Source organism: Triturus cristatus, chromosome 9 (assembly GCF_964204655.1).
Source record: "Triturus cristatus chromosome 9, aTriCri1.1, whole genome shotgun sequence".
Classification (NCBI taxonomy): domain Eukaryota; kingdom Metazoa; phylum Chordata; class Amphibia; order Caudata; family Salamandridae; genus Triturus; species Triturus cristatus.
The window spans coordinates 346,616,753-346,642,670 of record NC_140592.1 but is presented as its reverse complement, the minus strand read 5'-3'; the positions used below and the strand labels follow the sequence as shown (position 1 = coordinate 346,642,670).

At 49.6% G+C, this 25,918-nt stretch overlaps 1 protein-coding gene across 2 annotated transcripts in view; it reads left to right on the top strand.

The window, feature by feature from the left end:
* Nucleotides 1-25,918, top strand: part of FANCD2 (FA complementation group D2) — a 1,050,809-nt gene that overhangs the window by 616,315 nt on the left and 408,576 nt on the right. For both annotated transcript variants that reach the window (XM_085625116.1, XM_085625117.1), the window contains exon 34: nucleotides 320-447. In XM_085625116.1, the coding sequence (XP_085481242.1) occupies nucleotides 320-447 (128 nt within the window). The remainder of the gene's footprint in view (nucleotides 1-319; nucleotides 448-25,918) is intronic.

Genomic DNA, 25,918 nt, shown 5'->3' with positions numbered 1-25,918 from the left:
GCGTTCCGACGCGGAAAAATTTCTCCGGTGAAAACTGACGTCAGCGCGCCAGGAAGGGCATATATGGCTCCACTGACGTCATGTTCGGGGACAAAGTCAGGGCGGAGCTGGACGGCGCCACTCCCTGGCGCACAGCGGTGCTGCTGCAGGAAACGTTTTCCGGATCCAGTCTGACGCCTGGGGATATTCTAAGTTAAGGAATCTGCGGCTAGACTATGTCTCTACCAGATACATCGTTACCGAAGGTAAGTAACTCGTTCATCTTTGTGATCAGATGTTCTTTTTATAGCTTTGTAATACACTATTTTTCTGCCCATAGCCAGAGCTTCCATTACCTACTGAATTTCCAGAGCAGTGTACCAAGCTGCACCTCCGCTCTCCACCTTGCTCAACTTCTGATAGTGATAGCAGAGAAGACAACCACCAGCCAGTATAAGGATAAAATAGGTAAGGGCTGTACCTGTTGTGTATTTTTCTAGAAAGATAATCTGCTGGGAAAAGTATTTTCTTTGTTTGAGCTTTGTGACCCTCCATGGTCTTCCAACTGTAGTTTAGCAGCATCTCTTTTGTAGTGATTCATTTTCTCTCAAGCTCTAGAGAGATGCAAGTTGTTCCCTCCGTCTGTGGTTATTTCATAATCCATTCAGTTTACACATATCTCCTATGAACATTAGTATACTAATAGGGAATACCACAGACCTAGTACCAGTGTTCAAGTCTCTAGGGAAAACAGATTAATTACCAAGACTCCCTGTATGATTGCTTTCTCGGTTCCTCTGGATCTGATCCACTTGGTTTTGAGGTGTGGTCGGGAGCCACTCATAAGTTCACATTTCAGTCAAAGTACAGACTTCCTGATTGATAACTTCAACTGCAGATTATCCTCCCCTTGTGAATACCCACCGATGTCAGACTGGATCCGGAGAATTTTTACAGGCATTCCATTGCATGCGCTTAGGTGGCATTGGCTGATTCTGCAATGACTCAGTCCATCCATGGAAGTGATGGAGTTCCGTGTAACTTCCACTCCTCCGTGCTGACATCAGTCCCTTTCCTTCTGCGCTTTCAGACACTGACACAGAGCTCGCAGCCTCATCTTTTTTTGTTTGACAGTATTTGTTTTGTCCAAATTTTCAGTGTGCAAGAGATATGTCCCCTCCATAGACTAGGACATTTAAACCCTGCAGGGACTGTAACAAATGTTTGTGACAGACCCACGCCCTGTTTGTCTCTGGTGCCTGAGTTCATCACACAAATCCAAGTTTTGCTGGAGCTGTGCCAGGATGAATTCAAAGGCAATCTGGGACTGTAAACCCAAGCTCTCTGTCACCAAACACAGTCAAAGGGAGTGTAATGGCCGGCATTGGTCAAAATCGAGGACGTATGCCCATGCTCACTTTCAAGGCTTGTCATCAGCATAGGCCCCTTCACATTTGAAGTCATTAGGTAAGACAAAGTCAAAGAAAAACACTAGTAGTCAAAGTGTAATTCTCCATCTTCCCACCAGTCTCGTCAGTAGAAATAGCATGGCCGTCAGGGTGCCTTTCGATTTTGGTATCCATCTCCTTCTGCAAAGTCAATTCCACAACTTATCTCGATCCAACCTGAATTACTGGACCCATCGGCGATGCTGCAATATGTCGAAGCCTTTGAGGAGACCATGTTTCACATCTTAAGCACCTTCTGGCCCACTCTGGCACACTTCCAGGCCCCAAGGATCTGAGGAGAACTCCAGTCGGTTTACTGTTGGCAGATCGGTTTTCGATGCCATATGTACCTCTTGACTCCACTACAGGGTCTTCCGTGACTCTGGGGGTCCGACACCCATCCAGACTTCATACAGGCTTTGGCTTGTCCCTCACGCGTTAACTCTGCAGATGGCGAATAATCATCAATTGTTCTTTTGGACTCTCAAGCAAATTCGACAGAACCTCGACCAAAATCACCACCCCCCTAACATCTCTCCCACAGCCAATTTAGTCCTTTCTGACTCAGATGGGACCATGTCTCTATCCAGACCATTACATATTTCTTTGACTTTTGATTCTGTACAACACAAGGTGAGGATGCTGGTTACGCACGTCACCACTATGATGAGATAAATCTCTTTATGCACTAACTTAATTACAGTAGGTTGACTTCTCCCCAGACACTGGATTCAACTCACCTCAAACTTCCCCATTTCCGCCCAAGGCCCCTCCACAGAGTAATTGGCTTCCTTTCCCTTGATGATAGGAGGGCTGCAAAAGTATCGGACCTCCATCCCCCATTGGTTGAAGTTAAGACCAGCGTCCTGATGGAAGCCCTACAATGGGAGTAACATTCACTCCTTATTTCCAGTACGAGAACCTTCTTGATGGCTTCTTTGTCCAAAAAAGCCTCAACTTCCTTCTGTAAGATGCACAAGTGGTCCTCAGAAAACTGCTCTGATGTAGACAGTGTATGTGGCGGAGTGGAAAGGAATAGTAGTGCATATCCTTTCCAATTGGTTCACAGCACACATCTGTTGAATGTAATGCTCTACCTCCTGTGGAGGTAATACCTCATCCTGCCTCTAGCGGGATAGTCATGTGCTACTAAGGGCAAGCTAAAGTGGTTTGGTAGTGGTGGTGGGAGAGGTAGGGAATCAAGCAGGACAGTGCCCCTGAGGACTTGGATGTTGTCAGTCAGATTTCTGACCTCAAAAGGTCAGGGGGAGTGGGGCTGTATTTTCGAATGTGGACCGTAGCACTGTAGTTGCGCCAAGCCTCTTCCAATGCCTCAAAAGGGGAGAAACTGCTGGAGAGACTGCTGCACGGGCGCAGAGAGGCTGAGGGAGTGTGATGTAGTCTTATTCTCGTTGAAGTGCTCCAGGGCAGAGTCTGCCTGGTCTCTGAAGAGATGAGCGCCATTAAATTGCATGTCCAACAGGGACACCTGTATGGCACTAGAGAAGCCAATGAATCTCATCTGCACTTGGTGCCAAAGCATCAGCCAGGTATGATAAGCCCTGCTCAAGTATTCAGTGGTGTCAACCCAGTGTAGGTGACCTATTTCACTGTGACTTGGTCATCCTGAATAATCTGCAAAAGACTGTTGTGAAATTCTTGAAGGGACTGTGCGCAAGATTACGCCGACCATACACCAAAACCCATACGAATAGCATTCCAGAAGGCAACTAGCATTCACTGAGTGAAGGTTGAGACAGACTTAAGAGACCATTCAGTATCGGAATCTCTCCATTCGTTTTGATTCCCTTTCGGGAGGCATAGTAGGGAGTACTTATGGGTTGAGCCTGCTTCTTGATGCCTGGACTACTGGGCTTTCTTTTTTTTTTCTTTCAACATATTTTATTGAGTACATACATCAAACATTAAGTCTGAAGACAGTCAATACGGTCATATGGCAACATGAAGATTCCCAACAGAAACAGTAGCGGAAGCATATAGTAAAATAGTGCCTCAAGTTTACAACTGTTCAGCAGGCGATATATAGCAAATGGAGGTAATCACATCTGCAGATTCTTCCACGAGTGCTGTCCGGTATGATCCCAGCTTAATCGATCATTTAATGTTATATACCTGTTCAAGGTAACAGTCCTTGGTGACCATGTCTCTTCCAGTTTAAAAAAAAACTAAACCATGTTCCACGTCCATGCCCACCCCCTCCCACCCCGCAGACTCAGCTTAAATCCCAACAGTTAGTTGACCCATCCTAGTGCAAAATAATCATGGAAATCTAATACTTCACTTCGTAACAGCAATCATCATTGTATTAGAAAGATGTACTCTAGCTCTAACTGTCCTCAGCTTCCTGCCATAAAGCACAATGGGGGGATATATATAGGGAATCCATCCTTATGTTTTCAGGTCAACAGCAATAAACTCTTCCAACAGCATATTCCATTCCATAGAAATGGGTTTCTTACGCAATCCCCTGTGTTCTTCCCTCTGTAATTCAGCACCCTCTTCCCCATCTAACCATTTCACTGTGCCATTCTTGTAGTGATGGCGGTTTGGTGGTCTTCCATCTCATGATAATGTTACGTTTAGCTAGTATTAAAGCAAGGTTATCAAATTTGTTAACGGGGTTTCCCTTCTTCCCTTTTGGACCCAGCCCCAGGAGGTAGAACTCCAGTAAGACATTATTCCGCATCGTGACAATGTCCTTCAGTATCGCACAATCGGATGCCCAATAGTGTCGTAGTCGTGGACAGCTCCACAACATATGTATCAGTCCCGCTTCTGAGGAATGACAGAACGGGCAAACATCCACTGCTTCTGGAAACATGGAACTCAGCCTGTGTGGGGTCAGGTAGGCCCTATGTAGGAGCATGAGCTGTATAAACTTAAATTTAGGGTTCCTTGATACATTCCTAGGGTATTCCAAAATAGTGCCCGATTCTTTGTCAGTGAGTGTTCGGCGCACATCCGCATCCCATTTGATACGGAGGGGTTGGAGTGGCACTGCTGCTATCTTGCGGATCCCTCTATAGAGCAACCTCGTTAAATGGCGCCCGTTTCCCATCAAATAATGCATAGTGAGTAGTGTGTGCATTGTTGGTTCTATCCCCTCTGGGGCCCAAGTGTTACGTATGTAGCGAGAAACACTAGCGTGCAGAAGAAACAGTGTGTTCGGTACTCCATGCTCTCGGACAAAGAGATCGTGAGGCATCAGGGCGCCGTCCAGAAAGAACATGCCCACTGTTTGCACTCACGCGTCCCCCCCAAGCTAACATTCTTCTATTTGTAACAGTGCCCGACTTCTCAAAAGGAGAATAGTGGGGGCATATGGAGCCACTGTTTTGGTTGTACCATAAAGCATTCCTCCAATACAAAAAACTGACCCTCAATAAATGAGGTGCCGTTGGGGGAATTTTGCTGTTGGGTAAGAAGAGTGTATGTAGGTCTCCTCTTTACCATGACTGTTGAGACATACCAATCTCCTGCAGGTTACGGCCCGCCACCCAATACACTAGCTATTGTAACTGGCTCATGTAGCAGTAAGGTTTCAGGTCCGGGACCCCCAGTCCTCCTTGTTTAGTGTCTAATTGTAGCTTCGCGATTCCAATGCGCCTGCGCCCCTTTCCCCAAATTAAATCAATCAATAGGGAGGACAATATGTTAAATACCTGTGCCGGGACCATAATGCGCAAATTAGTGAAATAATATAACAATCTAGGGAGCATCACCATTTTGGCGATTGCCACTTTGCCCGCCACCGATATAGGCAGGAAAGTCCAGAACTTTATTTGGCACTTGAGGGCAGTTATAGCGCGGCGCAAGTTGCCATCTAGAAGATCTGTCGTTTCCCTGTATATGTGGATTCCTAGATAATTGAAAGTAGTAGGTGCTATATGAAACATCCATTTCCCGAAGCCTAGAAGACCTACGTGTCGTGTCAGTAAAGAAATAGACATAGTACTTGTTCTCATTTATCGAGAGCCCGGAAAGCCGCTGGAACATGTCAAAGGTGGAAGGTATAGGTCAGTGGTTCCCAAACTTTTGACTCCTGGGGACCCCCATTGACTCACCACTGGAAGCCGGGGACCCCCAGCAATTTGTATGATTTTAAATTGCAAACATTAAAAGAGTAATTTGAAATAAATAAACACACCTGTGCACACAAACCAAACACTCCAATTACTAAGGATTTTAGTATTTTATATTAAAAGAGTTTGCAAAAAACGGAAAAATTTAATGGGTAAGTTGCTGCTGCATCTCCGTTATTAACTTTTAAATGGTTCGTTTTATTTCGCAGTACAAGGCTCCTGCCAGGGCCAGAGTGGAAACCTAAAGCAGCCCTGGCAAATGCTTTCATACCAGTCCCCATACAGTGCACACCAAGTGCAGTGAGTAAGCCTGACCACTACAAAGGGGGCTTTGGGAGGCTCTCCCCTCAAAGAAAATTAGGATACAATGGTGCATTCTACAACACATTTATCATTATATATTGAATTGTATTAGCTTTTAAAGAATAGTAAATGATGACCTTACTATGCACCAGGATACAACAATCTTTGTTGGGGTTCTTCAATGAGTCCCTTATTATAACCCTTCAACAGTGCCTCTCATTTCTCCATAGCACATCTGTTGCATGCATTTCATATGTTTTATAGCATCTCTCATACCATTGCAGGATGTCAGAGCATTTTACTTCACACACATATAGAGACAATGAATCATATGTGTAAATCAGTGTAGAGAAAATGTTACATAAGGCAAAGGGGACTACAAGGTGTAGGATTCACATGTCATTCATATTGGTAGGCATTTTTAAAGAGTGCTTGGTCTGTAAAAGCACAAACTCAGGATTCAGAACATAACACAGTGGTTAGCATGGACTTTAACAATAAAAATCTATTTCCACCCAAATAAACACCTTTAGCAGCATCAAGATAATGAAAGACTGAGGAAAAAACATAAGTTACTAACTTGCACCAAGCAGTGTGTAAGCAGCTCTTTGATGACAATTTATTGGTCACTGTGCTAGATTATAATTGTCTCTTATGAGTTGCAGAGTAACACAAGAATGTCTGTGACAAAAGCAGTAACCCACTGACCTATGCACATAAAATACTGTTTTTTAAAATGCATGGTACGCGTTCTTTGCAGCTGGCATATTAACCCTCTGTGCTACATTAGATAAGTCAAACCTGCCACTGGACAAAACTCTCATCTCTCTCTAGCAGGTACATTAATCACTGGTGTTATCTTGACACTTTTATTGTTGCTCGAAAACTGCTAATTCTACAAGGAACTTTGCAGTGCTTTTAAAACTGCTGCCTGAGGACCCCCTGGGAATGTGTCACGGACCCCTGGGGGTCCACAGACCCCAGTTTGGGAAACACTGGTATAGGTTCATATTCCTCGTCTAGATTCTTGAAATATAAAATTACATCATCTGCATATGCAGAGACAATATGTGTGTTGAGTCCCATTACAATCCCCTTATGACCCGATATATTGCCCAGTTTATTCAGGAGCGGCTACAAAGCCAAGATGAATAGTAGAGGCGATAACGGGCAACCCTGCCTGGTACACCGCGCAACACTGTACTGCTGCAAAATATGCTGTCCCGTACGTGCCCGTGCCGTGGGGTTCAGGTACAACAGCCGCACCCATTTTATTTAGTCCTCTGGTATATTAAATCTGGAAGGGCCATAGAACATATAGTTCCACTGTAGGGAATTAAAGGCCTGACGTAAATCAAGCGAAATGCAGCCCCTAGCACCAGCTGTTGTCAGCGTATGTGCCATTATTTGGTGCAATCGCCTAATATTAAGTGCCGTGCTTCTGCTCGGGACAAATCCGCATTGGTCAATGTGTATCAACTGCAGTATAAACTGGCAGAGTCTATTCGCAAGCAATTTACTCAATATTTTATAGTCTGTATTTAATAGGGAGAGAGGCCTATATCCCGCCATATTTGTACTATCTCGGCCTGGCTTCAGAAGCAAGACCACTTGTAGTGTGTGGTAAGGGGAAGGGTACCAGCCTCTAGGGATGTCTGATACAACCGCAATAAGTGGGATACTAATAGGGCAGAGTATGTTGCGTAGAATTCAATGGGTAGACCATCCCCTCCTGGTGCTTTATTACGGGGCAAACTGTTAATCGCCTGCTTAATTTCCATGCTAGTCACCGGCTGCCCCAGTTCCTCTTTATGGTTTTGTAATAATTGTGGGAGCTGTAGGCCGTCAAAAAAGGGCTCAAAGTCTACGTCAGTAAAGTCAGCCGGTTTTTCATATAATGTCTCATAATAGTTTTTAAAAGGATTATTTATTTCAAGTTGTGTACAAACTGTATCACCCTCCTTATTTTGGATCTCTAGGACAGGAGATATGGACGGGGCGTCCTTAATGATTTTAGCGAGAAGTGGGCCTGCTCTATCCGCTGTGGCATGTTGCTTCTGAGTGTAAAGACGGTAGTCTAGAAGGTGCAGGTCTTCTAATAGTTCTGCGTCTTTGATATGCGCTTCTTGCAGCTTCCTTCTCTAGTCTACCCAGACTATTCTCGACATCCGTGAGTTGTTCAATAAGGGCATGTCGTGCTCCTGCTTTCGTGCTAATTGCTACCTCTCGTATTACCGTTTTAAAGGCATCCCTCTCAATTTGACATGTGGTCGCCGTATCCTCATTTTCAATGAAATAATTGTCTATGGCTGTGGAAAGCGCATTTCTAAAGACCGGGTCTTCTAAGAGCAGGGGCTGCAATTTCCAGGTCGGTACTAGGATAGGAATCCTGCCCCACTGGAGTGTAAGTTCTACGGGATTATGATTAGATTGTGTTTTACCCAAATGTCGCTGACAGAACCCAATAAAGTTAAGGAGCAAAATATTCTGTCAATTCGGGTATGTAACTTGTGTGGTGGTGAGTAGAAGGAGTATTCCCTGACATCGGGAGGTGCCGCTCGCCATGCAGCTCCTATCCCCCACCCATCTGCCCATCCTTTCAGTGCTTCTGCCAACTTCCTAGTGTTGTGTAAGGAGGGTGAGACCTGTCCAGATAGATATCAAACACCGCATTAAAATCTCCACCCAATATCCAGGGGTATTCCTCCCAACCCACCAATATCGTGCTAAGGACCTCTAGGAATTTGTTCTGGTCAGTGTTTGGAGCGTATATGCTTCCCATCACAATGTACTCACCATCTAGCAATCCATGTATGAGGACATATCTACCATTCGAGTCAATCTTCTGTTCTAATAACTTAAAAGGAGTACAATTCCTAAGCCATATCGCAGCTCCACGAGCAAACCACGGTCTTAACACACATTACCCTGTATTTAGTTACAATATTCTCAGCACTCCAGCACAAGCCCCATCATCATGAAATAAACATAAAGAACGGGACTACCAAGTGTCATTGTGAACATTGAGTCATACTAATCAGTACTTCATACTATACCAACTTCAGGAGGGCCCATCATACCACCTCAATAGTCATTCGCAGTCTGTGGAGTAACTAATGGAAATAATGTCAGACTGGTTTCAGAGTCCGAATGAACTGTGGCCTCATCTGAAGAGCAGATAGACAAAGCTCGGGACTGGGCATCGTGTTTCGCCAGGGCTGCTGCTGTCAGAAGAGCGTCTTTCTGGCTGTCCGATATATGTTCCAGAGACGGGCTCACACCAGACCCATCTCCACGGCGTCGAGTCTCCTCAATGCTGTCTGCATCCTCACATTGTTGCAAGGATCATGCAGACTGGCTCGGCCAGATCGAGTTCTGGGAGACAGGAGGTGTGAAGGTGATCTCCAGCCAGTCCGCCACTTCCTCAGGATTATCAAAAAATATAGATTTTTTGCCAGAAATGACTTTCCAACCGGCCGGAAAAAGTAAAGCATATTTAAGATTGTGTGCTCTCAGTTCCTTCTTAACATCCTGAAAAGTAGGTCTTGCTTTCTGAACCGCTAGTGTAAAATCCGGGTATAGGGAGATTGTTTTATTCACAAAGCTGATAGGGGCATTCTCTCTTGCAGCGCGGAGTATCGTATCTGAAAGAGACACGTTAGAGATAGATTCCTTACCTTAGAATATCCCCAGGCATCAGACTGGATCCGGAAAGTTTTCGTCAGCAGTACCCCTGCGGTTCGGTAGGCGTCGTCGTACGGCTCCGCATACGTCGCTGGCGTCGTAGCCGCCGAGATCACGTTGTCGAAGCTACTTAGACGCGCCCATGCGCGCTTGCGTCAGTTCTTTCTTTTTCCACGCCAGCAAGCGCAGATCCGAGAGAGCGCAGTACTCCTAGTCAATAAATTTTACTTGTTTATGAGACCGGTCTCTTGTTTTTGTCGAGAATTCGACTTTTGATGCACTAGGGATGGCCGGGTTTCAATCATGTTGGGACTGCCGTCGGACCATGTCGGTGACAGACCCGCTCAACGTGTGTCTCTTCTGCTTGGGGCACGCCATCTCTCCGAGCAGTGCCCCGATTGTCGAGCCATGGTGCAGAAGGCTTGCACGAGCGTTCCCGGAAGTTGTTGGGGGCCTGGCACTCAGTACCGCGCCGCCCAAGGACCCGCTCATGTAGGGTGGTTGAGGGATCGCTGGCGCAGCAAACACCATTGTTCATCGGAATCGGGGACAGGTAAGTCCAAGCGCCATGACAGGTCGAAGTAGCGGCGTCGCTCTTCGTCTAACCCTCTCCGGTCGCAGTACTCGGTGGAGGGGGCGGGTGGTCGCTCCCCCGCGGCTGCTTCGGGGCCTCCGTTGTTACCTGCGGCTTACCCGCATTTTTGGGGACCGTACGTGCCTCCGGAAGAAGTATAGGTACTTCTGTCAGCAACATGGGCCATTGCTTTGTTGCATCGGGTCCCTCCGGAGCGCCTTTGGGCCCCGCGGACCCCTTGGGTGGTTCTTCCCCCGTGCCGCCGCCTTTGGCCCCGGTTACGCTGGCAAGATACCCTGTGGCGCCGTTGGCTCCGGCCTCTTCGCCGCACCGTCGTTTGCTCCGGCCTTGGCACTGCCCTTGGCTCCGGCCTCGGCGCTGGCTCCGACCTCGCTGCTGCTGTTGGCTCCGACCTCGGTGCCGCCTTCGGATCCGGCATCGGTTCCGGCCTCGGCGCAGCCTGCGGTACCGACATCGGCGCCGGACTCGGCATCATCGGCGCTGGCAACGGTTTTGTTGCCTCCAGGGCCAGTTTATATCGAGTCTACCTTGTCCTGCCTCCAATCCCTATTCCTGATCAAAGGGGGGTACTTGGAGGGGTCTGAGGACCTTCTTGCAGCTCGCTGTGAGGATGATCTAAACTAGATTGACAATATGGAGAATCCCAGCAAGCTGGAATTCTCTCCACACCCTGATACACTGTCCCCCTCCTCCGTAGCTACGGAGGAGCTGGGTACATTATATGATATGGTGTAGGGGAGGCTCCTAACCTCAAATTCTCTACAGTGCCTATCAGGGCAATCTCCTCACTGCAGTGCTTCAGCAGCGGCCTCCTCTACAGAACCGCTGCTACCCTTCAATAATGCACTTTAAACGTAACACAGGGGCGCCTGTGCATACAAGGCATCCCCAGTTTCATCGCACAGCACCTACCACCAGAGTGTCTGGTGGTCCAGGGCTCTGCTTCTCCAAGGGCCTTTTGTCCCTCTATTCCAACTCTGTGTGGGACACGGTGGCACAGGTGTTGCCACAGTGTCTAGCGGAGGCTTAGAAGGTTCTCTCCCATGCAATTGATAAGGGCAAAGATGCAGCGGGATTCCCCGCATCCTCCATAGGCAGAGCACTTTTTATGATGGCAGGGTGGGTCCTAGGGGTAGCGGGCAGATCAGTCCACCGCTGCCTCAAGACCTTCCTAGTCTGCTGTTTCAGTCCACTGTATCAGGCCCACCACACGCCAGTGGGCAGCAGGATTCACTGTCATCTCCCCCACTGGCACCCTATCATTTTGCACTGGTGGGTTCTGCAAACAGTCCGAAGAGGCTACTCCTGCCCTTCGAGACTACTCCTCCTGCTATGCCACGTTAGTACCACCACTATCAGGGGGATCACTTGATGCTTTGCAAACAGGAAGTTGCGGCACCCTTCGCCTGGGGGCCATTGAGCGTTTTTTAGACCTTCGGAACATCAGTCGTTTCCTAGACCCAAAAGGCAGAGGGTAGTGTACCACTTGCAGGACGCCTACTTCCACGTCCTGCCGGCCCACCAGCGTTACCTGCGGCTCACGGTTGGCTACTAGCATTTTGAGTTCACCTGGATCCCCTTTGGGCCTTACCAGCGCCACTTGGGTGTTCACTAAAGTGATGGCGGTGGTCGCAGCTCGTCTGCGCAGATCAGGGGTTTGTCTTCCCCTATCTCGACGACTGGTTGTTAAAGGCGGGCTCGCCCCAGGCAGACGTCTCCCACCTCCAGACTACGGCCGACCTCCTGCATTCGCTGGGGTTCTCCGCAGTCGCATCTGGTTCCCGCTCAGAAGCTCCTCTTCATCGGAGCGGTTCAGGACACAGCGCAGTTTCAGGTCTATCCTTCCGAACAGCGAGTCCGGGACATTCGGGCTATGATTCCGATCTTTCAGCCCTTGTCCTGGGTTTCGGTCAGGAAGACACTGAGGCTGCATGGCCTCATGGCCTCCTGCTTCCTGCTGATCAATCATGCCAGTTGGCATATGCCGGCTCTGCAGTGGGACCTGAAGTTCCAGTGGGTGCAGCATCAGGAACACCTGTCCGACTATGTCCAGATCTCGGAGGGCACTGCGCTAGACTTGCAGTGGTGGTTCACTGACCAGCGTTGGGTCAGCGGCAGCTCCCTCTCCCTTCCTTAACCGGAGCACACAGTGGGTTGGGGCGGCCACATGGGAGAAGCAGAGATCAGTGGTCTCTGGTCTGAAGCGGAGTCAAAGCTCCATATCAATCTTTTGGAGCTCAGGGCGATCCTACTTGCACTGAAAGCACTCCTTCCCTCTGTCAAAGGGCAGAGTAGTGCAGGTGTTCATGGACAACACCACCGCCATGTGGTACTTCAACAAGCAGGGCGGGGTGGGATCGTGGACCCTCTATCAGGAGGCTCTGCGCCTCTGGACATGGCTGGAACGCCAGGGCATTCTCATGGTGGTTCAACACTTGGCAGGTTCTTTGAACGCCAGGGCGGGCGCACTCAACTGTCTGTGCATAATGGATCACGAATGGCGTCTTCACTCGGAGGTGGCGCAAGGTCTCTTTCAACAGTGGGGAGGACCTTGGTTAGATCTATTCGCCGCCGAAGACACCGCACAATATCCGCAGTTCTGCGCGTTGCAATTTCCAAGGCAGTACTCGCTCGGCGATGCTTTTCGTCGTGAGTGGAGTTGAGGTCTTTTGTACGCCTTGTGAGAAGGTGGCCTGATATATGCTGTCCACTAGTTCTAGTGGGCACCTTGTATCAGTCCAAACAACCCCTTATGGGGATATGTTAAAGACAACCTTTATTGAAATCTATCCTAGTGGTAGCTATGGAGAGCAGCCTTCAGGCTAAGTCTTGAAGGAATGTAAAGCAGCTTGTTTTACCAGTCTATAATCTCTTGAATGGTCAAATGAAAAGACAACCACACCAGAATATAGTCAAAATATATGTATTTAAGATAAAACACACCCCTCTAGTCTCTTTATGAGACTGGAGTTCGAAGTACTTAGTTTACAAGATAGCAATCATCAGTAACAGCACAAATACACGTTTGGGCCCTAGGGGCGTACCAAACCATATACCAAAAAAATGGTATAAGAACCACGACTGGAATAGACACTAGACGTATAGCCTGTAGAATCGCTGGGACCCCAAGGTAGTGACACAGGGTGTGAGAAGTTGGCCTGATATATGATGTCACTAGTTCTAGTGTACACCTTGTATCAGTCCAAACAACCCTTATGGTGATTGGTTGTAAAGTCAACCTTATAGACCAGATATCCTAGTGGTAGCATGGACAAGAGCAGTTTTAGGCTAAACTCTGTATGTCATGTGAAGCCAGCTATTATACCATTTGCAACCCCTTGAATACCAAATGAAAGGACACCACAACAGATATATTATAAAAATAGAATGTATTTATTCTAGTCAAAATACCCTCAGCACTCTTTATGAGATTCGAGGTAAGTACAACACAGTCTTATTTAAGCATACATAAGTCACACAGGTAAGTAATACAGTTAGGCCCTAGGGGCCACGCAAACCATATACTAAGTAAGTGATATAAGAACCACTGTCACGAACACAGGTTAGGCCTAGGCCTAGGGAATCGCTGGGGCTACACTATCCTATCAGTTGCTAGGCAGTGGGAGGCCCACGGGATTCAGGTGCAGAGTGGAAACACTCACGCGTAATGCGTTAAAGTCGATAGAAATAGTAGTATTTAGAAATTAAGAGTTTTAGGACACTTCGGAAGGAACTAGGAGTTAGAGACTTGGAAACTAGACACTAGGATAGTCAATACCCTTGTGAGCACCGGAGTACTCAAGTTACCTAGCCCACGGGCTGCGGGTGCATAGGTGTGAACTTGCGTCGGGTTTCGTCGTCGACTCCTATGGATGCCTGAAGAAAAGATGCTGACAGGCAGTCAGTGAAGAGTGTCCGGTGGATTCCAAGGATGGAATCAAGATGGAGGATACCTGCAAGCAGAGGGGACAGAGTCTAGGTCACCAGCCAGGAGCCGGGAAGGAACCAGGCGATGTCGTGAATATGCAGGTGAAGAGGTGAAGCTTGTCGCAACAGCCACGGGTACCAGGAGGCGTCGAGGACGACCAGAACCAGGAGGCGAGCTGTCCCACGAGGGCTCTTGCTGTCGGCGGCGTCGATGTCGAGTTGGGACACAACAAGCCTTGGCAAGCGCAACCCACGCAGAATGAAGGATTCGCTTCTGTTGCAGACCAGGAAGGCCTGAGGTGCTTCTCTTTCACAGGGAAGCAAGGGCCAGTCTGGAAGAGCCAAACCAGCGGTGGAAAGTCAAAGGTTCGTCGTCGCAGAGGTCACTAGCCAACGGGCAAGCAACCGGACAGACGCTTTGAGCAGGAAAATGCAGAAGGGCCCCACGCATAACTCGTGGAGTGTGGAGGGCTGATCTTCGGTGCAGATGGTGCTCGGGGTTGGGGCTTCTCAATCCCCAGAGCACAACTTCGAGGATGCCTCAGAAGCTGCGCTGGAAGCAAGTAGCCAATTTTCCCAGGTAGCCGGTCCCACGTCTCTCGTCGCCTCCACGGATCTCAGCTTTGCTGTGGATGTGGATCAGGGTCGGAGAAGTCTGGAAGTCAAGGCGCTGGTCGGGCTCTGCAGTCGGTTCCTCGTAGAACTTCGGGCAAAGCAAACGGCAGGTCGCTTGATGGTGCCTGTTTGCACAGGGTGGCCACTCCTTGGCCACAAGGGAGATTCTTCAGTCTTCTTCTTTAGTCGAATGTCGAAGGTCCAGAGTTTCTGTTCAAGTTTCAGTTATCAGGATAATCCAAAGTCCTAGGGACTCAGCTACCACTCTTATCCAATTCTGGGGGGCTGGGTTACCTGCTAGGTCACGCCTTATGGGCGGGACCAGGGAGGGGGGTGGTTACACCCCCTTCCCTTTGTCCAGTTTCGCGCCAGGACTGGGGCTGGAGTGCCCCAGCACCGGTTTGAACTGGACTATGCATGGGACACCTTGTGTGCCCCAGGCAGTGTCTCGTTTCATTCATCCCTCCCTGCCCCAATACACTAAGGCCTGTCTAGGGTGGTGCTAGCACCTCCCAAGGCAGGAAACCTATTGTACAAGCCTCCCTCGCTGGAAGGACTCCCAGCAGCAGGAGGTCAGACTTGTGTCTGTGGCAGCAGCATCCATTTTGTGATGCTGGGGCTCTGGTTAACTTTAACCGGGTAGTAGGTCTTCAACATGTCTTCTCCCTCTAGAAGGGAGGAATACTATCCTCATCGCCAGAAATGGTGTGGGGGTAGTATTCCAAAGTGTTAGACACCTTACACGACATGTTTTGATAAAGCCAAACCATAGTTACCATAACCGCGAGGATTATAAGGCACTTTAAGAGTATATGGTAGGCGAGATCATAGAACAGCTATAAGGACATGGTTCCTAAAGCTGCAGACAGGCTCAGCTCATGCTAGAGCACCATCTCACATGTTACCAAGCACTCTGCCTTCAGGATTGTTAAGGCCTGCCATAGGAGTGGCTGATAGGTTACCCATGTGTCTATATATAAGGTAGGTATAGGAATACTACACCTAAGCAAGGGGTGATTACACGACCTTGCCTCAGCTGAGTGATCAGCCAGTTGTGTCATAATGGAAGCACAGCCAGGGGTGGCATAATACATGCTGCAGCCCCTGGTAGGCATAGGGTACACCTATGCCCTGGGTACCTAAGGTACACTGTACAGGGCCCTAAAAGGTGATCTTTACCAATTGGGTTATGTACCTAAAGTACATAGTGTGAATTTAGAGCGAGAACAGCTGGGCTGTGGGTCTGATTAGCAGGCCCACATCCACATCTAAGTCGAAAACCAGTGAAGCAAAAGCAAAAAGTGGGGGTGAACATAGAAAGCAGACCCTACTCTCCTACACAGGGGACCCACGGGGACTGTATGCAGTGTGTAAACACAACCGCGGGTTCCCGTTATCTTCTATGGGCATTTTGCGGTTGGAAATTTAAGGATTAGGGACACTTCTAATCGAGTCAGGACCAAACCCTCTTGGACTTAAGAAGTTCTAGGGCTAGCACCCACGAGAGTACCGGAGTACTTGAGTTACCTCACCCAGGGAAGCCGGGTGCATAGGTGTCTTTTGGTGTTGGGTCGCGTTGTCGATTTCAATGGGAGCCTGCAAGGAACTGCTGCTGCCTTGAAGAGGAGAAGTGTCCGGAGAGATCCAAGCCTGGATCTGGGATGTAAGGAACCTGAAAGCAGAGGGGACAGAGTCTGTGTCACTTGCCAGTGACCGAGGGCAGGATGCACCAATGCCCACAGATGTCGGCTGCTTCAGGTGAGTTGATGGGTGTCTTGACTTTTCAGCCACGAGGTCCAGGAGGCGTCGACGAAGATCACGAGCCGGATTCGAGCTGTCCCACGAAGTCTGTCGAGTGCTGCGGTGTCGGCTACCAGAATGGACCCAACAAGCCTTGGCAACGGCAAGTCACTGGAATTTAGAGAAAGGACTGCGGTGCAGACCAGCAAGGTCTGAGGGACTCACCCAACGAGGGTAAGTAAGGGCACGTCTGGAGCAACCAGGAAAGCCCAAGCAGAAAAAGAGTTGCCTTCGTGGGGACATGCTAGCCAACGGGCTAGTGATTGCGAAGGAGCCTCGAGTGGTCGCACTTGAAGCTGGCTCACGGGTCACTCGTGAAGTGGAGGCCAACTATCTTCGATGCAGGAGGTGCTCAAGGCTGGGGCTACTTGGAGCCCAAAGCACAACTTCGAGGCGGTCCGGGAAGATAGTGTTGCTGCAAAAGATCATGGTGTCCAGGGGTCACGGTTCCACATCACTCACGATAGCCACGGGCCTCAGCTTTGCTGTGGACTCAGGGTAGCCTCGGGGAAGTCTGGAAATCCACCTCTGGTGATGCAAAGACTTCGGCATCCGGCGGGAGCTACAGCAATGCAGACCGGTCAGTTGCTTCTTTGGTGCCTGCCAAACAGGGGAGTCACTCCTTGACCCCAAGGGAGATTTCTTCAGTCTTCTAGTCAGGATAGAACGTCGAAGGTCCAGGATATATGTAGCAGAGTTTCGTCCAGGATAATCTAAAGTCCTAGGGACTGGATTCCTATACTTATAGTAAGTTTAGGGGATGGACTAACTCTAAGGCCCCACCCATGGGTGGGCTTGGAAAGAGGGGTGGTTACACCCATTTCCTTTTTCTAGTTTCGCGCCAGAGCAGGGGCAGGTAGCCCCTGCAACCGGTTTGAACTGGACTATGCACAGGGACACCAAGTGTGCCCCCAGTGCAGGACTTCAAAGCACCAGAGAGTGCTCCTGCCCAGCCCCAATACACATCTGCCTGTCTGGGGAGGTGGTTACACCTCCGCTCGACAGGAAACCTATTGTCCAGGCCTCCCCTGCCGGAGTTTCGGTCAGCAGCAGGAGGCCAGACTCGTGTCTGTGGCAGAGGCATCCATTATGTGATGCCAGGGCTCAGGAAAGTCCTACCGGGTTTAGCCAGTCTGAACATGTCTCTCCCTCTAGAAGGGTGGAATGCTACCCCCGCTGCCAGAATTGGCGGGGGGGGGGTAGTATTCCAAAGCGTTTGACACCAAACACAACATGTTTTGATGCAGCCATTCCAAAGTTAGCATTTACCGCGAGGTTATAATGCACTTAAGAGTATATGGTATGGCTGTATCACAGAACAGCCATAAGGAAGTATTTCCAAAAGCTGCAGAGGGGCTCAGCTCATGCTTGGGCACCCTCTCACATAAAACCAAGCACTCTGCCTTCAGGATTGTCAAGGCCTGCCATAGGAGTGGCTTATAGGTTTATATGTGTCTGTATAGGTTAGTGATATAGGTAGCCTATACCACAGTTAGGGGTGCAAGCACACCCTTACCCAGGCTGCAGTAGCAGACCTGTGGCGCCATTTTGGAGTGCTTCCCAGGGGAGGCATAATACATGCTTCAGCCCCTGGTAGGCCTCTGAGGTACCTATGCCCTAGGTACATAGTATACCATATACTAGGGGTTTATAAGGCACTCCAGAATCCAATTAGATGTGTACCTAATGTACATGGAAACCATTTTAGAGAAGAAGCAGCTAGGCTGTGGTCCTGATTAGCAGGGCCACAGCCAGACTAAGGTCGAAAAACAGTGAAACAGCAGCAAAAAGTGGGGGTACCCATGTGAAGCAGATCCTACTCTCCTACACACCTTTCCGCCTATACCACTTCTACCCAGAGTGCTGACGAGGATCAGATGAGTCCGGGCCCGAGTCATTCTTGTGGCACCGGCCTGGGCTCCAGGAGTTTCATATACCGAGCTACTCAGTATGAGCATAGATCCCCCGATACGGCTGCCTCTTCGGGAGGATCTTCTGTCACAGAAGTAGGGGACGGTCCTCCACCCGAACCTGTCCAGCCTCCACCTTCTTGCGTGGAGCTTGTGTGGCGACAGTTGATTCCATTTCACTTGTCTCCGGAAGTCTGTGATGTGCTTCTGGCAGCCAGGCGTTCCTCAACTAAGACGGTATACGCCTACAGGTGGAACACATTTGTGGCATGGTGCACAGCGAAAGCTGTGAATCCCCTTTCTGCCCCTCTTTTTGAGGTCCTATTGTTCCTTCTCTTTTTGACCCAGCAGGGCTCTGCTCTGGGCACTATTCAAGGCTACCTTTCTGCTCTTTCAGCCTTTCTCCAGCTGCCTGATCAGGCCTCCTATTCGTTTTATGATGCCTCAGTGGTGAACCTGGTTCTCACATACTTAATGTGCGCTCCCTTTGAGCCTCTTCATAACTGTCCTTTACGGTTATTAACTTGGTACACTGTCTTCCTGCTGGCTATCACCTCAGCTTGGCGTGGGAGTGAGCTCCATGCACTTTCATGTAAACCTCCTTTTCTGGCGGTTCATCCGGACAAGGTTGTGCTTCAGCCACATCCCTCCTTTCTACCAACAGTAGTCCCTGCCTTTCATCTTGGGCAAACTGTCACTCTGCCCACTTTCCTTCCACCTCCGCACCCTTCCAGAAAAGAACAGAGGCTCCACCGTCTGGACCCTAAACGTGCGCTTTCATTCTACCTCCACCGCACACATCCGTCCCGGGTGGATGACCAGCTCTTTGTTGGCTACGTGGGTGCCAATATTCCAGCCTGTTTCACTTTGGCTAAAAAGGAGCCACCGGTAGGGTTGCGCACCCATCCGACCAGGGCGACGGCGGCTACTACAGCATTGGGATGCGGTGTCCCACTGCAAAACATCTGTCAGGCGGCCACGTGGACCTCGCTACACACATTCACTACGCACTATTGCCTTGACAGTCAAGTCCGGAGAAACGGCTTCTTTGGCTGTTCGGTTCTCCGTGACTTTCTGGTGTAATCTCACTTCGCAGGCCCACCACCGGGGTTGTTATTGCTTGGGTATATATTCTAAGGTAAGGAATCTATCACTAACGTGTCTCTTTCAGATGCACAAGTTACTTACTTGTTTAACGATATATCTGTAAGAGACATTAGTTAGTGATGGATTACTTACCACCCGCCCATCCTCCCTGTTCTGCGAACTGTTCTCTAGGGTTCAGGTCATCCCTTTCAGGGCCCTAGTTCTATTGCACCTGTAGTCGGTCTCTGGCATGGCTCTGCACTCCTGGTGCGGAAAAGTTGTGTACAGTACTGACGTCAGCACGCGTGGGTGTGTCTAAGTAGCTCCGACTACGTCATCTCGGCGGCTAAGAGGCCAGCGACGTACGCAGAGCCATACGACTACGCCTACCGACGCGCAGGGGTACTGCTGACGAAAACTTTTGGGATCCAGTCTGATGCCTGGGGATATTCTAAGGTAAGGAATCTATCACTAACTAATGTCTTACAGATATATCATTACACAAGTAAGTAACTTGTGCGTCACAGTCCTTATAATTCAGGATGTGTGCTATTAGTGGTCTGGGTGGCGCTCCCGGAAGGAGAGGCTTGGGCGTCACCCTATGTGCCCTCTCCACACTATAGCGATCCGTTAGACCCTCCTTTGTTACAAGTTCTTGCAGCCATTTTTCCACAAACTGGGTGGGATTACGCTCCTCACTCTTTTCCGGTATTCCCTGTATGCGGACATTATTTCGGCGGTATCTCCCTTTGGCATCATCCACTCTATCTTGCAGGCCCCGTAGCTGACGTTGTAGTTGCTCCATTTGGGAAGTATGTATAGTTTGTTGCGGTATCAAATCATCAAGTTTGTTTGACTTTACCTTGTCTGCCAGTTTCTTGTGATCCGCCTGTAAGAGGTTGAGGCTAGTAGAGAGCGACCCTATTTGCGTTTCAATCACCATACGTGAATCTCTGATTTCTTTTAGTATCAAGTCCAGCTTATCAGTGTGTTGTTCAGCTCCAGTGGGCGGTACTACATCAGTATCAGAACCTTGCGTCAGCTCTTCACGCGTTGTAGTATGTGTGTCATCAGATGCAGGGGAGTCGGGTTGTTTAGCCTTAGTGCGACCCATGATATAGAGGAGCGGCAACCCCACAGAACAACTCCCTCCGGAACCACAAGCGGGGAGGCCCGCCTTCGTCCCACTCACTGTAGCTTGGAGTCGTGCTGTATCACTGATAATCCAAGCCCGACTTCACTTGAATTCATGCCCGCAGAGAGGTCGCTAGACTACTGGGCTTTCAAGGATAGGATGGAAAGTCGAGCCTCCAGGAGCAGGTCTGTGTCTTCTGGCAACCTGTCGACTGTTTGGTGGTCAAGAGCTCGGCTTGGCTCAAATTACCATTATTAAGTCCTTAATAGCCTCGTTAAAGGGGAGGAGTGGTTCTGAGGAAGTTTGACCAGGTTGTATTCTGTGCCGAAGAAGAATTGAGCTTTTTGTCCTATTTTAGACTTTCGCCCTCCTAATTTCTTTCTCAAGGACGAGAAATTCAAGATGCTCACATTGGCCTAAGTTCTAACTTCCCTTTATCCAGGAGGATGGTGATGTTTAATCTGAAGGATGCTTATTTAGTTTTCTGTGCTCCCCTTCGACCCCACCAGCACCTCTGTTGTGTATGTGAAATTGGTGCGGGTGGTTGAGAATACCAGTCTTCTCATAATTCAATGACCAGTTGCTGAACGCTGGCTTGCCACAGTGAGTCATAGACATCCTCCAGATGATTGCAAACCACCTCACATATTTGGGGATCTCATTCAATGTACTGAAGTCACATCTGACTCTTTTCCTGAAGCTCCCGTTCATCAGAGCTCTTCTGGAGACTGTGCTCTTTCTACCGGCTCAATGAGTCCCAAACATTCGGGCTATGATCCTGCTGTTTCTTCCTCTGTCTTGGGTCTCGGTGAGAGCAGTTCTGAGGTTTCTTGGCCTTCTGCCTCCTGCATCCTGCTTGTGGAACATGCCTGATGGCATTTTTAAACTCTTGTAGGAAGCTGTAGGAAGGTGGATATCTGACTATGGTTACCCCCAACTTTTTGCCTAGTGTCTAGCTGGTTTTTCGACTTAGTTGGCCTGAGATCCTGCCATTCAGGGTCTCAGGCTGTCTGCTCTCTCTTTAAAATGGACTCCACGTACCCTAGGTACATACCCAATTGGTAAGGATCACCTTATTGGACCCTGTACAGTGTACCCTAGGTACCCAGGGCATAGGTGTACCCTAGGCCTCCCAGGGGCTGAAGCATGTATTATGCCACCCCTGGTCTGGCCTTCCAATCAGACACAACTGGCTGATCACTCAGCTGGGGCAAGGTCGTGTAATCACCCCTTGCTTAGGTATAGTATACCTATATCTACCCTTATATATAGACACATGTGTACCTATCAGCCACTCCTATGGCAGGCCTTAACAATCCTGGAGGCAGAGTGCTTGGTAACATGTGAGATGGTGCTCTAGCATGAGCCGAGCCTGTCTGCAGCTTTTGGAACCATGTCCTTATAGCTGTTCTATGATATAGCCTACCATATACTCTTAAAGTGCCTTATAATCTTAAACGGTTATGGTAACTATGGTTTGGCTTTATCAAAACATGTCGTGTAAGGTGTCTAACACTTTGGAATAATACCCCCATACCATTTCTGGTAATGAGGATATTATTCCTCCCTTCTAGAGGGAGAGACATGTTAAAATACTACTTTGCTGTTTAACTCTCACCAAAGCCTCAGCATCACAAAATGGATGCTGCTGCCACAGACACGAGTCTGACCTCCTGCTGCTGGGAGCCCTCCCAGCCAGGGAGGCCTGTACAATAGGTTTCCTGCTTGGGGAGGTGCTAGCACCTCCCCAGACAGACTTTAGTGTATTGGGGCAGGGAGGGCTGAAAGGAATGAGACATGCCTGGGGCACACAAGGTGCTCCATGCATAGTCCAGTTCAAACTGGTGCTGGGGCACTCCAGCCCCAGCGCGAATCTGGACAAAGGAAAGGGGGTGTAGCCACTCCCCATCCTGGTCCCACCCATAGGAGGGACCTTGCAGGTAGCCCAGCCCACTAGCCCAGTATATTAGTAGCTAGTTGGGCCCTGCTAAAGTAGATTATCCTGAACCTGCAACTTGAACAGAAACTCTGGACCTTCGACATTCGACCTCAGGAAGAAGACTGAAGAAATCTCCCTTGTGGCCAAGGAGTGACCACCCTGGGCAACCAGGCACCATCCAGCGACCGCTGCTTGCTTTGCGACTGAATCCTATGAGGGACGACTGCAGAGACTGACCAGCGCCGAGACTTCCAGACACCTCTGAACCAGATCCACATCTCCAGCTAAGCTGAGACCCGTGGAGGCGACGAGGGACGTGGGACCGGCGACTTGGGAAAAGTGGCTAGTAACTGACTAGCGCGACTTCCGAGGCTCCCTCGAGGCTGTGCTTGGGGAATTGAGAAGCCCCACTCCCGAGCACCATCTGCAAAGAAGATCAGCTCCCCACACTTCACGTGTTCTGCGTGGGGCCCTTCTGCACCTGTGTTGCTCGACGTGTTGTCCGGTTGCTGGCCCGTTGGCTAGTAGTCTCTGCGACGACGAACCCTTGTTTTCATCTTGCTGGTCCGGCTCCTCCAGACTGGCACCCGCTCCTCTGTGAAAGAGAAGCACCCCAGACCTCCCTGGTCTGCACCAGAAGCAAGTCCTCCATCCTGCGTGGGTTCCGCTTGCCAAGGCCTGTTGGGTCCTGACTCGACTTCGACGTCGCCGACAGCAAGAGCCTTCGTGGGACAGCTCGCCTCCTGGTCCTGGTCGTCCTCGCCGTCTCCTGGTACCCGTGGCTGCTGCGACAAGCTTCACCTCTTCACCTGCAATCTTCACGACATCGCCTGGTTCCTTCCTGGTTCCACGTGGTCACTGGCTAGTGACCCAGACTCTGTCCCTTCTGCTTGCAGGTATCCTTCCTTCTTGATCCCGGCCTTGGGATCCACCGGACACTCTGTACTGACTGCCTATCAGCAACTTTCCTTCAGGCATCCATAGAAGTCCACGACGAAACCCGACGCAAGTTCACACCTATGCACCCGCAGCCCGTGGGCTAGGTAACTTGGGTACTCCGGTGCTCACAGGGGTATTAACTATCCTAGGGGCTAGTTTCCGAATCTCGACTCTCTAGCTATACCAGAAGTGTCCTAAAACTGCTTATTTCTGAACTGTACTATTTCTATCGATTATACGCATTACGCGTGAGTGTTTCCACTCTGCACCTGAATCCCGTGGGCCTCCCACTTCCTAACCTTTGGTAGTATAGTTCACAATGAATGGAGGTGCACTGAACGTATAGTGTAGCCCCAGCGATTCCCTAGGCCTATCCTATTTCCGTGACAGTGGTCCTTATACCACTTACTTAGTATATGGTTTGCGTGGCCCCTAGGGCCTAACTGTATTACTTACCTGTGTGACTTAATGTATGCTTAAATAAGACTGTGTTGTACTTACCTCTAATCTCATAAAGAGTGCTGAGGGTTTGACTAGAATAAATACACTTTATTTTATATATATATCTGTTGTGGTGTCCTTTCATTTGGTATTCAAGGGATTATATATGGTATCACAGCTGGCTTCACATGCCATTCAGAGTTTAGCCTAAGACTGCTCTTTGTCCATGCTACCACTAGGATAGCAGGTCTATAAGGTTGACTTTACAACCAATCACCATAAGGATTGTTTGGACTGATACAAGGTGTACACTAGAACTACTGACCTCATACATCAGGCCAACTTCTCACAGAAGCTGTCTCTGTATATACTATACCAAAGTAAGGTATAGTGTGCACAGAGTTCAGGGAGTCCCAAGAGGTATAGCAGAGGCTAAATTAGGTAAGTACTAACAGCTCTCTTTGTGGAAGTGGGGCGAGCAGTTAGGCTATTCCAGAGGGTGTGTTAAGCATTTATTGTATTCACTCAATTAAGACTGATGGAATACACTCAGAGACAGAATCCAGTCAATTGGGTAAGTATAACAAAGGTATACTTTATTTCTAGAACCAAACAGGATTTGGTACAGGTAGGTAAAATGTACATTCAAGTGTCAACCCTAGCACAGACATACAATTGGGAATGGATTTGCAGTTGTTACAGGCTAGTATGGTTTTTAAAAGCAGGATCTGAAAGACAAACATAGTGATAGATTCCTTACCTTAGAATTACCCCCAGTCGTCAGACTGGATCTGGAAAGTTTTCGTCAGCAGTACCCCTGGGCGTCGGTAGGCGTCATCGTGCGGCTCCACGTGCGTCGTTGGGATGACGTCGCCGGAGCTACTTAGACGCACCGCGCTGATGTCAGTACTTTCTTTTTCCGCACCAGCAAGCGCAGATCCAGGAAAAGCAAATACCCCCAGTCCAGTTTTTTACTGACTTTTTCGAGGTCTTTGTCTCATTTTCTTTGAGTCGATCAACTCCTGGTGTCGTAGGGATGCCCGGGTTTAAGAACTGTGGGTACTGTCACCGCATGATGTAGGTGGCTGACCTACACCGCGTGTGTCTCTACTGCCTGGGGCGCGACCACGACTCCAAGTCGTGCCCCGACTGCCACTGAAGACTTTGCGGGAGCGGTCCCGAAAGTTGCTGGAAGTCCGGCAGTCGGCTCCGCGCTGCTCAAGGTCCCGGTCATGTGGGAGGACGAGGAACCGGTTGCGGAGCCGTCACCATCATTCTTCTGAATCAGTCTTTGCACTCGCAGTCAGGTAAGTCGAACCATTCCTAAAAGAAGTCGAAGAAGCGTTGTCGCTCCTCGACTTCCCCTTGCCCGTCGCGGAGCCTGCAACATCACCGCCGGCATACCCGCCCTTCCCGGGTCCATCAGCAACGCCTGCCCAGGTGAGAGTTTCTTGCTGCCATGGCCTGACTCTTTGGGCCGTATGGCCATGCCGGTGCACCTACGGGCCCGACTGTTCTTCAATCAGCGGCGGCTCCAGCCCCGGCGTCGCCGATGGCTCCGGCACCGCAGGACCCCCCGGGATACGGGATCGGACACCGGTTGACCTTATAACGCCTCCACCGACGTCAACCCCACTGGCACCACCTCTGACGTCGCCCGCTCCTCGGGACGACGTCGTCCCCAGGTTCAGCCCTGAACTGGACACGGTGCCGATTCCGATGCCGATGGGACCATTTTTTCCCTATGTCCAGCCTCCGTATTTTCAGCCTGTTACACAGACTTCGGAGGAAGGAGAGGACTGGGAGGGGCTGAGGACCCTCTAGCACAGGAGTGTGCTTATGAGCCGGACTGGGCAGAGGATTTGGGAGATGCCAGTGGTCTTGACACCTCACCTGACCTTGGCATGCTGTCTCCTCCTACCGTGGCAATGGAGGAGGGAGCCAGTTACACAGTGGTGTTGCGTAGGGCAGCTGAGGCCCTCCACCTCGAACTCCCTACAGTGGCCATCAGGAC